This window comes from Motacilla alba, chromosome 3, assembly GCF_015832195.1.
Source record: "Motacilla alba alba isolate MOTALB_02 chromosome 3, Motacilla_alba_V1.0_pri, whole genome shotgun sequence".
Lineage (NCBI taxonomy): Eukaryota > Metazoa > Chordata > Aves > Passeriformes > Motacillidae > Motacilla > Motacilla alba.
In genome coordinates, this window is record NC_052018.1 from 36,173,056 (window position 1) to 36,195,462 (window position 22,407).

Here is a 22,407-nt window from a genome sequence, read left to right on the forward strand (position 1 = left end):
GTGCCTTTCCAGGGGCACTAAGCCTGGGGTACAACAATTTCTGCTGGGCTCCCTGCCAAGGAACCCAGCAACTGCTGCCAGGAGAGAGTAAAGCAGGAGTTTGAGTGCAGAACTTTCCTCCCCCTGTGACAGTGTGCACCCAGCATCGCCCAAGTTGTAAGGGGCTGGAGCCCAGAAGGCTTTGCTCTTTTTTAATCAACTCCTAGGCTAGCTATGAAGTAGCAAATCCTCTCTCTTTGCCTCCTTGTCCAGATCAGCGTTTTGCATTCCCTGGGTGCCCTGAACATGCTGCAGCAGGCAGTTCAGCTACACCACATGCAGAAAGATAGTCTCTCCTTCTGCCAGAGCTATCGGGTTTTGCAAGTGCTCTAATAAGAATAAATAAAACCCCTCAAATAAATAGGAAAAGATAAGGAGGCAGATAGCTGCAATTTTCATGAGTGATAGTATTACTCAATTTAGACATTTACATTCTAGCTAAAGCTTTAAACCTTGGGTTTAGTGAGCATGACTGTTACTAATTTTGTCTTCTCAGACTGCATTGGTAGCAGGTAGGTGTATAATTTTAAAATGACTTTGAATTATATTGCAAGTTAAGCACTGCAGAGACAATGATTATAATTTTTTTTCCTCCAGGCAGCTGATGAAAGGTCTTACAGGATTTATTACTACCCTTCTGAAGGTTTGGGAGGAGTGTTTACTGGATAGATCCATAGCCTGTTTAACTTCCCATATTCCTCTATTAAAATGATACCCTTAATCCTTGTTCCACAACTAAGAAATGACACACAGCAGATCCCCATCTCTGATTCATTACACTGCAAAATCTTAAATCATTTCTCTTCAGAGTTTCAACCAGAGAAGATTATTCTTCACCCCTCTTGATGTGGTTTCTGCTGTCAGCCAGGTCACAGCAACCACCTTTCTGAGGGAACAGACAGCGCAGGGAAGTCCCCAGAGACCCTCACAGCATTACACACACAGCAGCTCCAGGAACAGCCTGGCACAAACAAGAACCAAGGAGTTTCCAGCTCCCTTTCCTTATCCCTCTCTTCAGCTAGATGGAAAGTGGAGTATCCCTGTTGTGCTGAACCCTGGAAGGACTTGCAATGAGTTCCATGCAGAAAAAGAAGAAATGGTTCATGTAACAATGTTAGGAGTGGATCCATTGAGATAGAACTTCAAATGGCAGGAGATGCTTCCCTTCCATGGAAACAGTGGTTGTGACATTGCTTCCCGTAATAATATGAATATTAATATCACCAAAAAATTAGGTAGAGATACTACTATATATTAGGGAAAGATTTTGAATGTGTGCGGCCTTTTTCACCATGCATACACAGGTGAGAAGGAAAGAAAGCAGCATCAAAACAGCACCAGCACAAGCAGCCAGGAAGCAACTCTGTCAGCATTACTGAGAGCAGCTTCGTTCATGATGTTCTCCACCTCATCTGTACACATATGGATAAATAAATTTCTTCACTCACATGACAAGTCCATTGAACTCCTGCCAGACTTTACGATTCTGCATTGACCCACCAAAATTCAAAATAGATTTTCTTGGTGGTAAAAACCCCCAATGAATATAGAGACTGTTATTTATTCTGTCCCATCTTTGTTTTAATGTCAGTGAAAATGCAAGTACACTGGAGTATAAAATTGCACTTTCCAAATGCACACTGATAGTTCAAAAACCTAGGGTAAGACATAATTTCTCCTGAAGTCAATAAAAATTCTGAGGGACTTTATTGAGACAGGATTCAATGCCTTAAAATGCTTTAGTACTAAAGTGAGTGCTGCTCTAAATATGAAAGATGATTTATTGGAAAGCAATAGCAGGACATATCATACCTTGTCATTAAGATTACCTTGGGCTCATTAACACTTTTTTTCCTAACTGAAATTCAAAGATCAGTATTAGATGGCTGCTCATATTAAAGGAGTTCTGTTAAAAGCAATTGTGCTTCATATTTTGTACTGCTATTTAAAGAAAATTCTTTTTATCAATTACCTAAAAAGACTAATGGACAAAAACAGAATGGAGGAAGACACATATTATAAACTCTCAGATACATTACCTACCCTATGTTTTCTCAAACACAGGAAAAAATATTTTTTCTCTTCTATTATAAACTGTTCCCTCATATGATGATTTAATTTTAAAACAAGCCAAAGCTGGATTTTCATTAAAGACAAAACATTTAAAAAACCCAACCCAATAAACCCAACAAACTGAAGATGTTTTATTGATGTGTGTGCATGAGGATATTGTGACTTCTTAAAACAGCTGTCAGAAAAGCAGAAACAATAAGAGATGTTAATGTGAAGGGCTGAAACGATGACAGCCCATTTGCCCGCATGCTTCCTGAGCTGGTAGAGTGTGGGAAAGCAGTTGCTTGGAAAGTTGTCATTATTTCCTCTTGTGTTGCTCAGAACAGACTTATAAATACAGCCAGATGTTACTGTCAAGAGGAGCTGTTGGTTTGTGGCAGCATAATCCTTGTTTTCCAATGACCGTGGAAATACAGAGGGAATTGTCTCCTGGCTGGTTTGAAAGTGACAGCTTTTAGCAGAAGTATTCAGATTTAATTTAAATGTAGTATACAGTAAAGATCAGATTAAGAGCTAATCATCTCTTATTTCTAGTTGCCTTTGCTTTGCCAAGACTTTCTCAATTCACCACTGACCCAATTTTTAAAAGTAAAAATATTGTGACACAAACATGATCCCAAGCCTTGGCAGTGTGAGGTTCATGTTTGGACTTGATGGCCCTAGAGGTCTTTTCCAACCTAAACGATTCCTGATTCTGTGACATGCTCACTTTATCCCCTAAGGATGTTTTCAAACCACAGATGTGAAGAAGGAAAATTGCCCAAGTAACGTGAATCTGAGATTAAGTCATATGGAAAACTGATCCTCTGAAATAGGCAGGGACCTTTCTACAGCATTTAGTGGGCTTTTTCAACCCTTCCTTTCATATGTGGATGAGCAGCAGTGGGAGCACTTTAATGTGATTCATAGGCAGTGGCACGGCTGAGCCTGCTCTCTCTGCACAGCTTCAATGAATCCCCCCTGGGCCACTTCATCATCCGCCCCCTACACCCATCAACTCTGTCCCCACTGGCAGTGGCCAAAACTAGAATAACTCTTTGTTTATCTCAAATCTTTGATTACATTTACAACCCCCAATAACTAATTCAGGTCATCACTGCTGCTGGCAGCACTGCTTTAACTTGTATTCCTTTTTTTCTGTTCTTTTGTGTTTTGTTTTTCTGAAGTACATGGGTTTGTCTTAATGCAACATCTTTGAGTTAAAATGCATCTGAGGAAGGCAAAAGGAATTTATTGCATTTTGGCTAATACTGAGGAAAGGGGAAATTGCCTACATAATGAAACAGGAGATGCAGTTTGAACTGTCATTTCTCTCGTCTCCATAGTACTGGATACACAAATATAAAATATATGATCTACCTCCTCCTTCAAACACATCAACGTACAATTAAAACCCACAAAGCTTGACAACCTGTTGTCAAGTTGTTTAAGCAGTTGTTTCAGAATCTGACAGACAAACTTATAAACAAAACGTAGAGCACCAGATCGTGGGATGAGGCAGCATCATCACGTGGCTTCCTCAGTTATCTCAAAATTTGGAAAACAAAAAAGCAGAGGAATACTTTTTCTCCTTGAATAAATAACAGTTTAATTACATTATAGAAATAAAATATGATATGGTAGGAATACACTGGAAATCTTACAGAAATACTATTCTGCTACTGGTAAGTAAATGGTCAAAGCTACTTTTCATGACAATCTGAACAGTACTTGTGTACAAACTATTATACAGGTTGCTAATGAAAAATATTGCAACATCTGCAAGAATGTTACCAGCTCAAACAAACATCTAATGATACAATATTCTTCTAAGAGGAAGTAATAATGTTAGATTTACAGACAATAAAGAGTTATGTTCTCCACTTCAAAACACTGGAAATAAAAATCTCAGGTAATCTGATTTCTTTACCTCATATTATCACAAGGAAAAATTTTCCTTTCACTGTGAAACAGCATCCCAAGAGACCCTGTAAACAGTTTATTCAAAGGTAGTATTTGAGATGTCACAGCAACTTCAACAATTTTCCTAGTCCACAATTACAGACTTTTCAGGCCACTGCTTGTACAGATGACTTTTTTTTTTTTTTAAATCACTTATTTACATACATTCAGCCCAAAAACAGCAGGTAGAATGCGCTGTCTATCTCACAACAGACACACTAAAATTTTCATCGAACGGCCAGTGCAAGATGTGGATAGTGATTGCACAGCACTGAGAGATTGTATCATACAAATATACAATTAGACTGTCGAGAATCTTTAACTCTGCACACATGTGACATTGATGGTTATCTCGGTAGATACATGACACTTGGAGTCGGTACATACACACGTAACTGCAACTAGAGGTGGTGGGTGGATGATGATGATGATGATGGTGTGGGTGGCTGTGGAACACAGTATTGTTTGGCTGTGCTATCACTAAGTGAAGGTAGCCAACTGCAAATTAGGAATACTGTGGTGTTACATTATACCTAAATCTGAAGTATAAGTACAGCTTATCTCGGAATGGCAGCAGATTTTTCTAATGAAAGAATAGTTCTACTTAGTGTGCAACATGTAAGGAAATTGTTGCCAACTCTTTAATAAATGGTTCTAAGTGAACCGATGCATTTCCCAGAGCTTTAGAAAAACTCATTATGCAAATGAAGATACTGATGACAGACGATAACATTTCACAGGATGCTATTTCTTATTATATCAGTAAGCACCAAGTTAAGTGCCAAGACAGCCCCATTGTCCCATGATTTATCGTAAAATTTAGAACTTGAATACACAACAAAATTCCACAAAGTTTGCATTTAATTCACAAGAAGACAGTTTCAAAAATGGCTCTTAAAACACCCTAAACATTCCAAATGGGCTTTCCCCCACTCCTCCAAGAGGACGGCTTTAGGATGGACTAGACCTAGACACAAGAAAGGTCTTTCAGGAGGACTTGACATCCTCTGGGAATCCTCTGCAATCCACTGGTTTTGGCTGACTGCAATGGGCCCCTTGAGAGCATAGTGGTGCCCTGTCCCACCACACAGGTAAGCTGCAGGGGAGGTGGGTGGAGGAGGAAAGTACCCCTGCCTCTTCCAGCTGTTGCTCAGCACCTCACCCGGTCCAATCTTATCTTTAAAACAAGCCATCCCTCACCACGCCTAAACTTGGAGCCACGTGCACCCCCACAGAGCCACTGGCTGAAAGGAGCTGGGTGTTTGTTCAGCTGGCTGCTCTGGCCTGCACTAAGGGAGCCAGAGACCCAGGGATGTCGCCCTCTCTCTCTCCCTACTTAAGTACAGGACGGGTGGCAGGGCAGTCTGGATTTGGCTCCACTTGCCCCGTGCCACGGAGAAAGTCACCCCTGCTGCAGTAAGTGCCAGGCAGCTAAAGGACTAAGCTGCGTTCTCAGCTATTTTGGCAGAAATCAGACAGCAGGGTGAGGAAACAGTCTGAAAAATCACAGCAGCAGTGTAGAGGATCCCAGACCTTATGACTCAGAACAGAATCACAGAATATCCATGCTGCAAAGACTATCTGGTAGCATGTTCCTTGTCACAGTCCCAGGCAGCAGAAACTGTCCCACCATGGAACAGAGTCACTATTTCCTCCAGTAACTTCTTCCTGGTAGTGCCAAACCTTGTCAGTGGGTTCAGAGAGATGCACCTCAATGCAAAATTTGAATACTCACAACCTTAAAACAAACTACAATTTACTCCTGGCTTTCTCAGTCTTCAGGAACACCATCAACAGCTGCAGCATTTGTCAGTGCGAGCTCATTCCATGCTCTCTACCTCTCGTTTCTCTTTATTCTCAAGTGCAACTGAAAGGTTGCTTCCTCTAACACATGGATACACGCTTCGGCGTGGATCAAGATGTTCTTAATACGGTACTTTCACCAGTAATCAATTGGAAGAACTCAATTTTAGAAACAGAATTCGTGTGCAAAGCGTGCAACAAGAAATACAGTTACATTTGGTCAGTGTCCTATCTTAGCTATGCTACCATGACTCACACTGGTTAGAATACTTACACACACACACACACGCACACGTACACACACAGAGATATTTATTTATATACACGCTCACACAATAAGAAAATGTCTAAGTCTGACAATATTTCCTCCTCTTTTAGTGAAGACAAGAGTTTGGCATCTCAGGCTCTGAATCTGCTTAGACCTGCGATACAGGAATGTGACACGCTTCAAGTATACATTGACTGCACAGTGATAACATCACACATTGAGTCTGACACATGCTGTCTTCAGTGGTCCAACACCAGCACACGGCTTAAAACCAGATGCCCATTAAAGGAGCCAAATATCCAGGACCTTTGCTTTTCAATACTCATATTCAGTCAACACCCAAGAGCAGGGCAGTAGTCTGTGCAACCAAAAATAATCCTTCTGTATAAACGCAGTGGTATTTAAAAGTCTGAACCAATGCATTCCTTTCTCACATTCCTCCTCTACTCCTCTGTTGCTGTTAGTCTCATATGCATATGAAAGTAAAAGGTAGTGGGGAAATAATTTTAGTAGAAGAACACAAAGCCTCTCCTCTAAGTCCACAAAAGACCACTAAAAGTGTAAAATTTCCAAAATATCTCATAGGAATTCTTCAAATACAGTAAGTGTTTTCAATGGGGTTTACATATCACGTTTCACATTATTTCCACGGAATTCTACCTTATCACTTTGTTTAATCAGACAAATATCAATAACACATAATAAAACAGCATACAATTCACGGGACACGACACATTTTACAAAACTCTAAACTCAGCACTGCTGCTTTTGGAAAAATTCAGAAACTCCTATTACTTACAGACATGAAATACATTTCACATTGAAATGAACAGCATGATTACAAGGCTTTTTTTTCTTATTTGATGGTATTGGTTTAGGACGTGTTATTTTTCAATTAGGTTTCACAATTCTTCTTCACACCCCCAAAGGAACGAATGCTAATCTGGTATTTTCTCTGTCCTCTTTCAGGAAACATTATTATTCAGTAAACACCTTTTGAGAAAAACTTGTGAAAATTTAGCTAGAATCCCTAATTGTAAAACCTGAAGAACTGGCTAATGGTAATGCTCTTAACACAATCATCGCTCAGTTTACAATGACAAACCAAAAAATATTACAGGAGTGTACAAACACGTTAAGCCATGGGTTTGGTTTTCTTTGTAGTTGATTTTTTAAATTTTTAATTTTTTTTTAAACTTAAACTCCTTTTTTCACAACGCTGAGAAGTCTCTGACTTACAACGCTTCAGCAGTTGTGTCTGTGGAGACAGACATGGTAACTTTGGCAATCTTAACTGTGCTCTTAATGCAGCTCTCGGCAGCCCTGTGCACGTTGCCCGCGTTGTTGGCGTGTTTGTGCTGGCAGTCAGACTCCATGCTGTTATCCAGGGGCTGCGCGGTCCCCTCGCAGGTGGGGAACATGCTGCGGAAGGCGTGTCGCAAGTCCTTGCTCCTCAGAGCGTAGATGATGGGATTCACTGTTGAATTCAGCAAACAGAGCATGCTACAGAAGGCAAAGATAGTCTTGATGAGCTTGTTCATTTTCCCAAAGACATCGTACACCATGATGGCAAGGAGAGGGCCCCAGCATATGATTAAAACAACCAGGATAAGGACCAAGGTTTTGGCTAACCTGATGTCCATACGAGTTTGATCAGGCCTAGTGATCTGTACTTTACCATCCTCCGTCGACTGAATGATTATACTTTTCTGCGTGCCTCGCTGCAACATGCGAACAGCGTGGCTGTGAGCCTTCCACAGAATGTACATGTAGGCATAGACAATGAACAACAAGAGGACGCTGGTGACCCCGATCCAGAACATCAGGTACGTCTCATCGATGAGAGGGAATATGTCCGAACAAACAGAGTTGAGCTTTTTGCAGTTCCAGCCGAGCAGAGGAAGAACGGCTATTACGATAGCGATGGTCCACATCACACAAAATGCTACAACAGCCTTTGGTCGGGTAACAATCCTTTTATAAGCTAGCGGCCTGTGTATAGAGATGTACCGGTCTATTGCCGTGAGGAAAAGGCTACCTACAGAGGCGGTGAAGGAGGCTGTAACTCCACCCAGTTTGAACAAGAAGACATTGGGGCTATCCTTCCGGTGGAAAACATGGAAATCCACAAAACTGTAGACAAAAATCACGCTGCCCAGGAGGTCGGCCACAGCCAGGCTGCCAATGAAATGGTAGGAGGGTCTACACCGGAGGCTTCGGGAGTGGAGGATGACGCACAGGACAAGGAGGTTCTCTAGGACTGTGAAGGTGCCCAGGGTGAGCGACAGCACGGCGATGGCCAGCTGCTGGCTGGGGTTCAGGATCATAAAACACTCCATATCCATAAAGTTCTCCCCGCACTGTATATTCTCCTCATTATCCTTAAAAGTGGACAGGGACTTGTTGTAAAACTCTGTGATGTTGACCTGCTCTGAGGGAATAATGCTCAACAGGGAATCATCTCCTCCAGTCATTTTTTCTTGGAAAGGATCACCCCTGAAGGAAGAAAGGGGGAACTTTTGGGGGTAGTACCCCAGCTTGGATGCCATGTCGCCTTTCATGTCTTCGTACTGGATATCGTTGGAGCCCACGTAAAGAAGATCTGTCGTGATTGTTCGGAAAGTTGTATCTGCGAGGCCATCTAGAATTGACTTCATAACCCCAGCCTTCTTGGTTTCAGAGATACTTGAGGGATGGAAAAATGCATCTGAGGAAGTCCTATATGGGGAAAAGATCAGATGTCATTAACATAAACGGGGAGTCAAACTCCACAGACAACTTAGCTGAACTGTGTCAAACAAAATCAACCCTTCTCTGATATTCAGTGCAGGTCTAACTTTGCCACTGTGGGAAATCGGGGTGCATTGAGCACTTAGAGAGAAATCACCTGAATTTCACTAAAACTGAATTACACTAAGAAGCTACGTGAAAAACAGAGGCACAGGGAACAGAGAGTTTCACAGGAAAGAAATTTTCATTTCTCATCAAAACCTTATGAGCTGCTCCACCAGAAAGATATTTTTCTCAGCTTCTGATTGCAAAGCACCTTGCAGACCAATATTCCTTGGGCTTGCTTCATTTAGATAATACCAAGAGCCACTGCAGGAACAGCACTAAACTGAGTCACCACCTTCTTTGTTTTTCTTTCAAAAGGCACAGAGGGTTTTGAAAAATTGACAACAGAGAGGCAACAGGGACAGAGCCATGCACTCCAGATTTCACAGTTCATCCAGTATGCCTCTATATTCTTATTATCCGGCTACGGCAATCTGAGGTCTATTAACACCCTGAATTTGCTACTGCAAATTCACTAGCAAGGTATTCGATCAATAAATATCTAGCTTCATTACACTCATATACAAAGATTACTCTATTCCTTCTCTCTGCTAAGCAAACTAAGGTACTGGGGTGTTTGTGCAATACGAGGGAGGTGGGTTACTCAGCTGTTACCCAGCTCTGTCCACAGTTCCAGGAAAGGTGACAGTGCTAAGTCAGTGAGAGACTCACTGATCTGCCCTGTACACACCAGAAGCCTCACTCAGGACGGTTCAAGTTTGCCTAGATAAACATGGCACCAAGCTTAAGCAGTGGCCAAAATTCCAGGCAAAAGGAACCAGGAGCTACTGCTTCTGCGAGAAGCATTGTAATGTAACTTGTACCCCTGGGGACACTCTCAAAAACATTCTGTCCCCTCCAAAACTGGCAGGACCCAGCAGATGGTCCCCAAGAAGCCAGTGGTCTCTGAGATCTGTCAAGTACAGCCCTTGCTCATGGATGGTGACTAGTTGTGAGGAGCAACTCCTGGTCAGGGTTCCCTTGGGAGAGGACCCCATCAGCACCTGAGCATGCATCAACATGTAAGACAAGTCTTACAGCTCTTGTTATGCTATACGCCTTTATATTACTTTGCTGATAGAAAATGCCTTGAATATGGATTGAACATCTGCTTTAGGGCCCCCTTCCACCACCTCCATGGATGAGAGTGATCTGAATACAAATAAGAGCCAGAATCACTCCTTTTGTGTGCTACAAATATTCTACATCTGCTATGGGACATCTCGATGATTAATCAGCAACAGGAGCAAACCAAGCTTCTTCTTGCTTTTAGTGGGGAGGAAATCGTTGCACTCAAGAAATTCTAGATGCCAGTATATAGGCTTGTACTGACTTAACCTGTTCACTTTACACAACTGACAATAAATGGTCAGAAAGGCTACAAGGGCTTTATTTAGTACAAAATCAGAGTACTGATCACCTCAACTCCTAAAGAGAAGACATGCACAGTAGGTACCACTGTTCTCCTTTTCCATGAAAACTATAGGAAAGAAGAAAAGAATGCCTCTCTACAACAATAGCAGTACTCAAAAATATGTGAAATCAGGAGCATTTCCAAAGAAGCAGAGATCACTTGGCTGATGATATATTGATACTGCCCTTATAGCATGTGAACATTCCAAGACTTTTTCCATAGCTCTTTCAAGTTTTGCCATTTATTAAGCAGGCCTGGACATTGAGTATTAAAGGGAATATATGAACTTAGACCTTCAGAAGACACTGCAACTCCAAGTATGAGTACAAACAACCCTTAACAGGATAGTCACAACACACAAAATATACTGGCTGAGTCAGCTTTTGCAGACACAGTTTGCTCAGCAAATAACAATTATTAGACAGACAAACAGTATTAAGGAATTTAATTTTGAGGGCGTGAGCAGTGAGGGAGGGAAATGTCACTGAAGCATACATTAAAAATGAACAGCAATCATCTAATATGGAAGGTACTTTTCTGTTTTATAGCTCTTCCTAGAGAATTTTCAGATGTTACACGCTGCAAAGATGACTCTGCTGATAAATCTGCTTTGGGTGAAGTGAAGCCTGGCAACTTTAAGCTTGGCATTGTAACACCATTTTACAACCAGACGTGAAGGATGTGTCATTAATTTGAAAACTACCCAAAAATATTACATAAAAAGGTAGTTCTATAAATATGTAAGGATTGCTGTGGTATTCTCTGCTATTCAAGCTTATTTTTGACAGAAGGGAACCATTTTAATGACTAAAGCCACAGCCCCATGTCGAGAAGATTATGTCTGAGGAAAGCTTCATAAATTGTATTCAACTGAGCACTTCTGCTAGACAGACAAACAAATTGTTATGAGGTAGCTGATCCCTGCTGGAGTCATGTCAAGTACAGACTTTCTCAGAATTAGGTGCCATGCAACCTGTACCTTTATTTGAAACACAAATGAAAGAACACGAATTCTTGTGTGCTCTTTTGAAGGTGGCAGTGAGTTATGTGACAATATCACTATGCATGCATATGCTATGCTAACAACATGGTTAATGGGATCAGGAGAGGCAAGTCTTACTTTGAATGTCAATGATTTTTTTTTTCCTCTGTATTTTTACATTGAGATTATTACAGTAATTTTCACCTTATTGTCTCTGCAAAGAGAGTTTTCTTTGAGAGTACTTGGGAGTTCATTAGTAGTGTAGTTTAGGCTTTGGGGGATGCTGCTAACATTAATTTTGGTTTTGTTTGCTGCTGGGAATATCCTAATTGGAAATTTCTAGCAGTATGTGTGCATGCACCTATTCAAGCTGCAGTTGATTTTTATTAAAGTTGCAGTAAAACAACCATTTGCCTGATCTGGAATTACACTTTACATGAAATTCATTTATTTTAATTTAGATACTAGCTTATCCCAGTATAAGCTCACTACTAAAATGCACTGAAGAGATCAGCGAGGTTTTCCATAGCTGTCTGGTGAAAACAAGACTGGATCTTTGGCACTGAAGATATCAGGACACAGGTGCTGCACAATTTGACATAGAAAGAAAAGACAGTGACAGAAGCAATGCCAGTGCCACATACATTTTGGCTCTGAGCATTTCTGTCCAAACCTGGAGTGGTGAGCAGGCAGCACCCATGGAAACAGACACCCCACACCATGCAGCCACACTGCTCTTTGCAGCTGGCTTCAACACAATCCAAACCCATTCTGCCCAAGAGCCACGACCATCTCCACATGAAATATTCCAGGAGCCCCTCTGGCTTCTCAGAGCTTCCACAGGGAAGAAGTATCCTCCACACAGGTTCATCCTCTCTCTCTGGGGCTGGAGTGTCAGCTGTGTGCTGCAGAAAGCTTCCCTCATGGGCAGAGTGGCAGTAAGGGAGAGCCTCCCTGTTCTGCCAAGAACTCTCCTGCCCTGCCAGAATCCACTCTTCCAACTTGTTTGAGTTTTCAAAGCTCTCAGCTTCATTCCTTCCATAAATGAGCTCTACTACCTCACTCATTTTAAAACAGCTTTCAAAAGACTGAAACATTGATTAAATATGAAGGAGAGGCTGCACCGACACTGGCACTAAAAATATTTTGTGTATTTCCACAACTGCGTGCAGCAATTCACAGCAAGTACTGCATTATTATTGCGGATAAGAATTAAACAACAAAGAAAAACTTCAAGGATCTGAGCACCATTTCAGACCCCTCTCCCATCATCGGGCAGCTGTTGATGGGCACTGCCAGAGCAGCTGTGCGAAGTGACTGCCACTAGGTGGAGTGGCTTTGACAAACTGCCGGCTTAGCTGCCTGCAGCAACACGCCTTCAACTTCCTTCGGCCCCTTTTCCCTGCCTACTTTACCAGGGATCAAACACATGAGGTGTTAAACATCACCTGAAGGTTGAAGACACATCTCTGTAAGGCTCTGCCTTCAAAGTGAAAGAATTAGTGAAGAGTTAAGGGGGCAAGCCTTGCTAGTGCCCTCCACTGTGCGGCTGCACATAGCCCTAAAAGATGCTTGGATATCCGAATGTAAATTCACTTCAGGTAAAAGAAAAAAATTATAGTAGGTAAAAGGCTGGTAACTCATCATCAAGGACAACAGGGAGAATTACACCTCCTCCAGACTTCTTGTTGGTCCACAAGACCAGTTCATTTGGGGAACAAGAACATGACTTCATTAAAATGCTATTACCTATCTTCTCCTGTTGTTCTGGGGTAGAAGGAGAGCTGGAAAGTTTTTATTATTGTCAACAGAAAGAGCTGAATTTCTTACAATTTTCAAAACAGGATGATTGATAAAGCAATTTTAATAGCCTGAATAGAAATAGTGAGTATTTATGCTCTTCCTCTGAAGTAATTATGAGCAATACAATGATGATACTGATAGCTGCAATAATGTTGACATTGCAAGAAAAGGAATCAACACAAGAAAGGGAAATCCATAATCAAACCTTTTTGGCTTCCATTTTAGAAAATATTTTGATCTCTATGTCTATACATTTCTTCTATCATAATCATAGTTAATTAAGAACAGGCTAAAGGACAAGTAGGAAGAAGAATTCAATCAATTTCTGAATGCATAAAAATATACAAATGCAGTCTCCTTGTTTATACCTTGTAAGGTTCTAAGTCATTCAGAGAAGAGCATTATCTTCTGATAAGTTTGCATAGTGCCCAATAACCGGGACTCCTCCCAAACTGGATCCATGAAGTACTACCACAGGAGAAACAGCAATAATTTACACTCATATGCAGTCAGCAGTAAAACTGTGAGAGAAATGAGATCTACCATGGTAACTTTTGGCCTCTAGAATTGGAAGTGTCCTATAAAATGAAAATTTATATGGCTAATAATTACCTTATCCCATATGGTGATGGACAATACAGCTTCGAGGACAGAACAAGGTTTCTAAGCCTCAGAGAAAGAAATATGCAGACTGAGAAATGGCACTCTCAGACTCAGTAACACAAAGTAAGGAAAAAACACATGCTGAGAAGAATGTGAAGGCAATGTTACCCCTATCCTATTTACTGGTTTGCTACTCTACCTCCAAAACTGTGCTACTCCTAGGCTAAAAATGGCAAATATGCTGTCACTCCTAATTCAGGAAAACTTGCATTCATTTCAGTCAGAATTTTCTCTGTGTGAGAGATCGGGAAGGAGCACAGACACTAGGAGAGGAGCAAATTAGGGATGTTATCTTCTAGATATAGCAAGGCACTATCAGCTATGGGGTAAACTAGGGCATGCAAGTAATGAAATCTATTTTGTTCTTATGTAACATGATCATATCTTTGGCAAGTTGAACCTTAATTAGCAAGAAGGCACAGCTACATGGTTAATTGTGTTAATTAACATACCGTTTGCACACTAGCAGGATAAGGGCTGGACTGCTCCAATTTGTGTGCAAATAGCTTCTGTGTGACACCCCCCAGCATCCAGCAGCTGACAACCTGAACAAAAAAAAAAAAACAAAAACAAGGGGGAAAACAGGGTGTTATCAGTGATGGACAATATTTTTAAAGGAATGGTATTATTTCCTCCTCCAAAGTTGGCAAGATGTGTGCACCAGTTTTAGCCAGGTGATTTTCAGGTACAGAGAAAAGGAGGCTGCACCTTACATCCCAAACAGCCAGAGCATACATATGTGTCTAATATCACAGAGGTTTGAAAACAAGGCTGAAGTTCTGCCCCTTCTGGTGTGGGGGAAGGACCAAAACTTTGCTCCCTGTGAGCCAGGTGAGCATGCTGGCAACCTCTACATCCTGCTGCCCATCTCTGAACTGCTCGAGTTGTTCCATGTTGGATTGAGAGCTAAACATCCAGAAACAGAGACACCAAGTGATATTCCAAGAGGCAGGGTTCATGCCTGATGAGAGGCACAACTTGAAGCCCTTCCTCTGAATTAAGCAAACCAAGGATGCACCTCCTGCATCTCACAGAGCTGCAGAGGAGGAAGAGCAGGGGCAGCTGCCCCGTCTGCCTGTGAAAAATCTCTAGAACTCCTGAGGTCACCCAAAACTCCTCAGCTTGTAAAACACAACCCCTTATACAACACATTTACCACCAAGTTGTAGACAAGATGAAGTACTGAAGTCACAAATCAGCCAAGGAGACCATCAGGGTCATATTAACAGGAAACTAGAGCTACCTGCTCTGCCCAGCTTTTGGGAGAAGGGATGGTAGGCAGAGGTGGCTATTGTAAAACTGTAGATTTAAAGATCTTTCACAGTTTACTTCATATTGTCTTAATTTCATCTAAAGATTGAATTTTGAAAGAGGATGAGGAATCTTGCTGAAGTATGAAAGACTCAGATGAAAGGAAATAGTAAAGCAATTCTGACCTTGTTACTTGCTTAAAATCAGCTCCAGTTTAGGGACTGGTTTCCCAATTAAGGACTTTCTATTATTTTTTTCCAATGAAGCAGAATGAACAGATAATATGAAAAGTTTGATACAATGCCATGGTACTTACAATTTAAAGAAAATGGAAGAGAACTGGAATGGAAGCTGGTTAATTTTGAACTCTCAATGTTTTTTCACAAAAGAGTTAATCTCGGATTTTAAAATTTTGACAGAAATCCTGTCATTTCCAGCCTCTTCTCTAGCTATTCTCTAATGCCAAAAGGTGCAGGCACTTACTGCTGAGCAGAATTGACATAAATGTTAAATGAGGACAGAGAAGCCCAGCCAGGTGCAAAAGAGAAAAGGGGTTAACACTCAATCTCCTGGAAGTACCTAGAAGCAATGGCAGCTTAGTACACAAGGTGTAGTTTAAAGGAGAGAAGTAATTTGAAACAGCAGAGCAGAACATAAAAGACCAGGCTCCATTGGATGCTAAATGCTAAAGGTCTCCAGAAGAATGTAATGTCTAGAGGATCAAACTGGAGGAAAACCACATTTATTAGGAAGAAAAGAGAGAGAGAGAGAGAGGGAGAGAACCACTCCTAGAAAATAGTTTCCATGCAATGGCCAGAACAGAACACAGAAGGTCACAAATTTGTTGCAGCAGAAGATATTAGTGAACTTTATTAAAAGAGTAAGGTTTAGAGACAGAAAGATAGCAAAACCATCAGGCTCCAGGGAGAATTCTCATAAACTGCACAGAGTATATGTCTGCTTTCTCATGCCCCCTCAACAAACCGGCTGTAACAAGTTTTAATTAAAACAATCGTGAGATAGCAAGGAGATGCCGAGAGCAATGGTAATGTAGGTTAAGTTATTGGTGTGGTAAGGATTGCTAGGAGAGAGGAAAGATAACTACTGTCCTTATACTGGGAATAAGACATCTCCAGGCAAGACAGGAGCAAAGTGGAGAAAGGTGAAAAAAGAAGACCCAAGTGGAAGCGCCTCAGTGAGGCAGGGATACAGATTTTAGAGAAAGAGAAGAATTGCCTTTGTGATAGGCTGGAGGAAAGCAGACGAAGTGGAGAAGAAAATTCACGAGAGAAAACCTCCCTCCTCTTCTGAGCTCTGCGAACTTCAGAGACACCTCCATAAGCTGAAAGATAAAGCTAGTGGGATTTTTCAGATCTCACCATAAAGAAAGAACAGATCCACTGCTCGCTCTGCAGGCAATGACTTGCTCTTTTGAAAGTCCATTTCTGATCTGTATTCAAATGATGAAGAAAGATGCAAAGGGCTCTGAGAAGCCATCCTTGGTAAGGTCAGAGAAAAGAACAGCACTGTGTGCACTGACACTTGGGACCAGGCTGGGGACACTCAGGAGAGGTTAGCTGAGCAAATTTGGCCAGGGACATTAACAAAAATCAAACTGCTTAAGGAAAATGGCATGCAGGATACGGACTTCAAAGGTGGAAAGGAATTGAGTGCTCAAATGTAGCCATTGAGTGACCCATACGGTGGAAAAACGCACCAAAACTGAAAAAGAGGTTCACAGTCAATGACAAATGTTAGTGCACAGAAGGCAAGCAACACATTGCAAAGCAACATCCCTTCTACTTCAGTCTTCAAGAGTCTGCCTCTCCTGCAGACTTTTTTTAGGCCACCAAGTACTGGCAATGCTCAGAAGCTAGGACAAAACGGCTTTTGGCAACTGCGATGTCCCGTGCCACCAGCATTAGCAAGCGACAAAAATATGCACTCCCAATTAAAAAATGAAAACCATTTTTTTCATTTCTGGAGCTGTCTGGCCTTTCCTATGTTTTAAATAAGCTCAGACAACTGTCTTTATAGTTACATTCACAATATAATGATATTCAAATATACTGCCTTCACACACACAAATAACTTGCGAAATTATTTGCCAGCATATTAAGCCACTACACCAGATTGCTTGGCAATGGTGTATGTCTTTGAAATATGCAGATGCTTTTCTTTTTTTTAAAAAAGGAGAGAGGGAGGGAAGAGAAGAAGTGAAAAAGAATTACAGTAGAATTTGATATCCAAGTAGGAGAACAACAAATTGTGGAGAGACTCCAACCAATATTACATCAGACTTGGAAAAATAGCTAAAATACACTGAGGGATGAGTTCTGATTTTATATATATAGGTATACTTCTATGCATAAACTTACAAATAGACACAAAAAAACCCACATGCCTAGGGGAAGAACTGAAGTCTCACAAACCCTGCAGTATGTAATGCATAAACTCAAATTTCAAGTGCTAGAGTACACGCACACAAGTGTAGGTACAAAAAATATAGGCAAGATGATTGCTGAACATCCTTCCGAATCCCCTTATACACAGCTTTTTTGGCTAAAAGCAAGTATCTAAAAATAATATATCTATCACTGAGATCCTGAAAAAGTTGTTTTGCATGTATATATACATATGTCACCTAACACTCCAGGCATGTACATAATCCGGACTCCAGCGCTGCATTCCTTAAAACAGAGGTACAACTGACTCAGAGCAAGGATTTCTGAGAGCACGTTTCACATACTCTGAAGAACAGGAAGGTGGGAACCCCCCCAAGATCCTAAACATAAACTTTGAAATGTTTCCCAAAATGCAGAAAGATGGAAACTACTCCAGTGAGGGCTGAAAGGGAATTGACAGTACAGACCTGCTCCTGCTCAGTACTTTGTAGTGAGTAAACACATCTTTCTTAAGAATACATAATTGCCATAAAAGAGGTTAACGCAGGATGAGGCACTATTTGATGCCATCTAGCCTCAATCTACACAAACAATACAACATCTAAACTGTACAGAACATCCACTTTCACCAACAGTCCAGCCAAGGTATAAGAAGTGAACATCATACTGTCATACACTGTGATGAAATACCTATTTTGTCTGTAATTTGGATGTGGCCAGTTCCACCAAGAAAGGATGTTCCTACTGAAGAGAGGCAGAACTGAGCTTGGGGTGTGCACCACCGTAATGCCCCTGCATGAGGCACAAATGGCAGAATAAAATGTGCTCCAACCTTATGTTGCAAACCCAATCATTTTTCACGGGCAACAATGGTACCTTCGGGAAAAAGGGGAAAAAAAAGTTCTTTCTAACAAGAAATTGATTTATAAATCTTTATAGCCATTTCAAAAGGACAGGTCATAGCTGGTTTCAGCAGTCATTAACAAAGCCACACACTTTCAAAGGGTGCGAGTTTTGGGAGGAATCCTTATTCCATCAATAGCGATGGGATGTGTACTTCTGGCAGCAGTACAGTATCAGTCTAGAAATGGAGACATACAGAGCAGTGCTGAGAAGACAGGTTGTCACATTTTTAACTTTGCATTAATAACAAATGCTCTTGCTGTCTATTCTGGCACATTTGCAAGCTTGCTTTTAGGTACAAGGGACTCGCATGCATTTCCACTGTAGATAAGAAAACAAGAGCAGCCTTGTTATGATTAAAAGGGTCTATTTCCCTCTGCCTTCTGTCTTGTGTGTCCATCTGCATAGCTGCTTTGAACTTGGCCAAATCCCAGTGTTAGGGTCGCCCACAGTATGAATTTTAAACCATCAGCAGACTGTGAATTTGCTGCTGGAGAGGAGAAAAATCTCCAAATTCTCACCTAAATGGCCAATGAATGGTTTTGTAGAACATTCATCATGTTACATAGCCTAAACTATTTCAGAAGTTGCAGCAAAAAATAATTTACTGTTTCATGAGGACTGTCAAATAAAGACAAAATAGACATTTGGAAAGAAATTAAGAACAATCAACATTGAGAAAAATGAATTCTGCAGATGCCTAGATAGGTGACTATATGACTAGAGAGGTCACAAAGTTTGTATTTCAGAAGCTACAGTAATTTCTCTTTAAACCATGCAGAATTAGAGAAACTAGGAGAGCAGAAGACAGTGCATGAGACCTGCAGAATCAAGAATGGCAATGTATACATAAAAATCTTGGGCAATACTAAATTAATACGTAAGTTTTGATTCTTAGTCTCACCTACCCCACCTCAACTCAATAGAAAAGAAAACCATGTCAGCTCTCCCTCTCTAGTGCATAGCATTTTCAGCACCAAAATTCCCAGTGGGATGCAAGCATTTAGAGACGGCCACATTAAAGGCTGAAAGTCAAAAATGGCTTCAAAAAGAAAGAAAAAAAAAGTTATTTCTTTCTAAACTCCTGCTACCCAATCAAAAACTTGTAATAGGGGAAGTTAAAGAGAGGTTTGCATTGGCTAAGACCTGTCAGTCCTTCAACAGAGCATGAAAGCCTTTAACAGGGTCCTTTATGCAACTGAGCTCACATCATTCATCAAAGAACAACAGCCAGGATCAAAGGCATCCACTGGCTCATCCTCGCAATACTATAACCTGCTTCCACCTTCACCTTGAGTTTTATAGGTATTTTGACTCCTTTCCTGTGAGTTTAGGTATCACAGAGTGGTCCACGAGCTAAATTCTCAGCAAATAAGTCAATTTCTTTACCTAGCCAACTTTTTTTTTTTTTTTCCTTTCTGGCAATAGGTGCCTGCTGGCTCAGTCAAACAATTACTGTTTTTATGAATTCTGCTTTAAAATTGTTTAATTCAAATGGTTCTGCCTCTTATTCCAACGACCAACATATAATAAAGCAAAGCTGTTACTCGTTGCTACAAAACTAATTTTAACCTCAAGCAAATCAGGAATTACACATTCATCTTCTGAACTGTTTAAAGATGTTATGTTCATTTCTTTTATGACTGATTTAATAAACTCTGCCTGCATAATAAATATTCCTACTATAGTCACAGGGTTTTTTCCTCTTCCTGAGAAGGCAAAACCCATGCTGGTGGTTGATATGAAGTGTAACACGAAAATAATTAAGCACAGTCAAGTAATTTTAGCAATGCTGTACATTTTGTTATTAAACATCATATCCAGTATCGCTCCAGATTCTTTGCCTTAACAGCAATGCCACCCCCAGCAGAGAATGCCATATTCCTTTAAGAAAGGGTGAACAATAACAATGAAAACAACATGATGCATCTAAGAAAAAAGGAAAAAAATTACTACACCTTTAGCAGGTTAAAAAAGCTACACTGTTTTTATTTTTTTTAAAACCCTAGTAGATACTCAAGGGGAATTTTGTTATCTGGCTGTATGTTATAGATGAGTCTTTATCTTCTGAAAGAAAAAAAAAAAAACATGTGCCGAAACTCTTAATGTTATAATTTGCTGCCATGCAGAAAATAACAGTGATAACAATTTTAGAGAAAGAAGGAAAACTATGGACTTCATCTTCTGACACCATTTTAGTTAATCAAACTGCAATCACAGTAATGAGCTCTCTCCTACCAAAGGCTCGGTACATACCTCATCCAGGGGTATTCTCAATGGAGATTTGCAGACGTCTTTGAGACAAAAAGATGCCCATTTGAAATAAGCCCATCTGGTTACTCAAAATTATTTCTCAACAGATGAAGATTTCACATGACAAACGCTGTGTGAAGTTTAAAATGCTCACTCTTTATCAGCTCTTTTCCCCCCAGACTTCCAAATTTCAGACAAAAACAAGCCAACCAACCAACCAACCAACAAACCCTACTGATATTCTGAGGATGCTGAACGACTAAGTGACATTTTTTAACGGAACATCACTGCGCGCAAAATTGCGAACCTGCTTTTATTTCGCTTTTACAGCCTCACAGACAGAGTTTTGAGAGGAAAAGTGCACAGGAAAGCCGGGCTGAATGCCACCCGCTGTAAATCACCAGTGGGTCAGGACGAGAGGAAAAACCTCCGGTGTCAGATAAGGTCCTGTGGGAGCCCGGGAGGCTACCGGCTCCGCGCACAGAAGAATAGACGCGTGTTAACCATAACGCCACCAGCCGCCCGCACCCCCGCCCGCTGGGTCCCCCCTCCTCCGGCCGGGCTCGCGAAGCCAAACTGCGCTCCCGGGACCACCGGCTTTTCCCGGGTGGCCCCCGGGCTACCTCCAACTCGCCCCAGCCGCCCGAGGCGGCGGCGCGGGGCCGTGCCCGGGGCACAGGCGAGACCCGCGCGGTGCCCGGCCCCGCCGCAGCGTGGGTCGCGATCGCCGCGGGACGCGGCGGCAGAACACGGGGAGGGATGCTCAGCAGGCAGCCGCCTCCCCTCCGCCCGTTCCGCCGTCGGGGCAGGCGGTGTCATTCCCCGAAAACCCCCCCCCCACCCACGCCGCCAACAAACTTTGAGGGGGACGACGGGTCCCTGGCCCCCGACCGGGGGGCATCCGCCGCCCTCCCCTGCCCCCCCGCCGCCCGCGCCGTCCTTACCCTCCGCACGGCACCGGCCGCGCTCCCCGCCTGCTCCGGCCGCGCCGACCCCCGGCAGGGAGCAGGAGCGCCGCCCCACCCGGGCACCCCAGCACTGGGGAGCGCCGAGGAGGCGGTGCCGGTGAGGGGAAGGAGGAGGTGGGAGACTTCTCCCCCCGGCTGCCTCCCCTTCTTCGCTTCCCTCCCCTCGGCGCCTCCTCTCCGACCACCGCCGCCCTCGCTCGCCGGGCTCAGGCGGCACGCCGGGCTCCGCCGCCCTGCCGCCGCCGCCGCTCCATGTGCCGCCCGCCCGCCCCCTCCTCCGCCGCCTCCGCCCGCCGCCGCCTCGGCGCGGGGAGGCAGCGCGGGAGCCGCCGGGCGCCCGGCGTGGCTCCGGCACACGCCGCCGCTGCGTCCCCCCCGCCTTCCGCCCCGCTCCGGTCCCATTTATGAAGCCCGGCGCCCATCACGTGTCAGTGTGTGCCTTTTGTCCCGGCCCTGGCAGCACCGGGGCGGACAGGCGGCGCTGGCCAAACTTCGCCCCGGGGGAGGGACATGGGAACACCGGGGAACACCGCAGGGGCGGGCGGCGGAGAGCGGGTCCGTTTCGGGCCGCGCCCCACCCCGCGCCCCGCCGGCCGTGGGCGCTGCCCGGCCGTGAGCCCCGTCGTGCCGGCGCTCCGCCGCCGCGCCCCCCGGCCGGGCGCGGGGGAGCGGGGCCGGGGGAGGCGGCGCGCCGGCCCCCAGCCAATGTGGAAGGCAGCGCCTCCTCCGGCCCGGGGGGGCGGACGGCGCATCCCCGCCGCGGGGACCCGGCCCGGCCCCGCCACCCGCCCGCAACGCGTGGGGAC

At 43.1% G+C, this 22,407-nt stretch overlaps 1 protein-coding gene across 2 annotated transcripts; it reads right to left on the minus strand.

The window, feature by feature from the left end:
• Positions 1–3,323: 3,323 nt before the first annotated feature.
• On the minus strand, positions 3,324–21,858 carry CNR1 (cannabinoid receptor 1). 2 transcript variants are annotated; one of them, XM_038133517.1, is made up of 3 exons: positions 21,578–21,797; positions 14,274–14,366; positions 3,324–8,842 (listed from the first exon to the last, which is right to left on the minus strand). In XM_038133517.1, the coding sequence occupies exon 3, from the start codon at positions 8,779–8,781 to the stop codon at positions 7,360–7,362; it is 1,422 nt and encodes a 473-aa protein (XP_037989445.1). In that variant the 5' UTR covers positions 8,782–8,842; positions 14,274–14,366; positions 21,578–21,797; the 3' UTR covers positions 3,324–7,359. The 2 variants fall into 2 exon arrangements, with proteins under 2 accessions (XP_037989445.1, XP_037989444.1); XM_038133516.1 differs by lacking the exon at positions 14,274–14,366 and having other exon boundaries at positions 21,578–21,858.
• Positions 21,859–22,407: the final 549 nt, after the last annotated feature.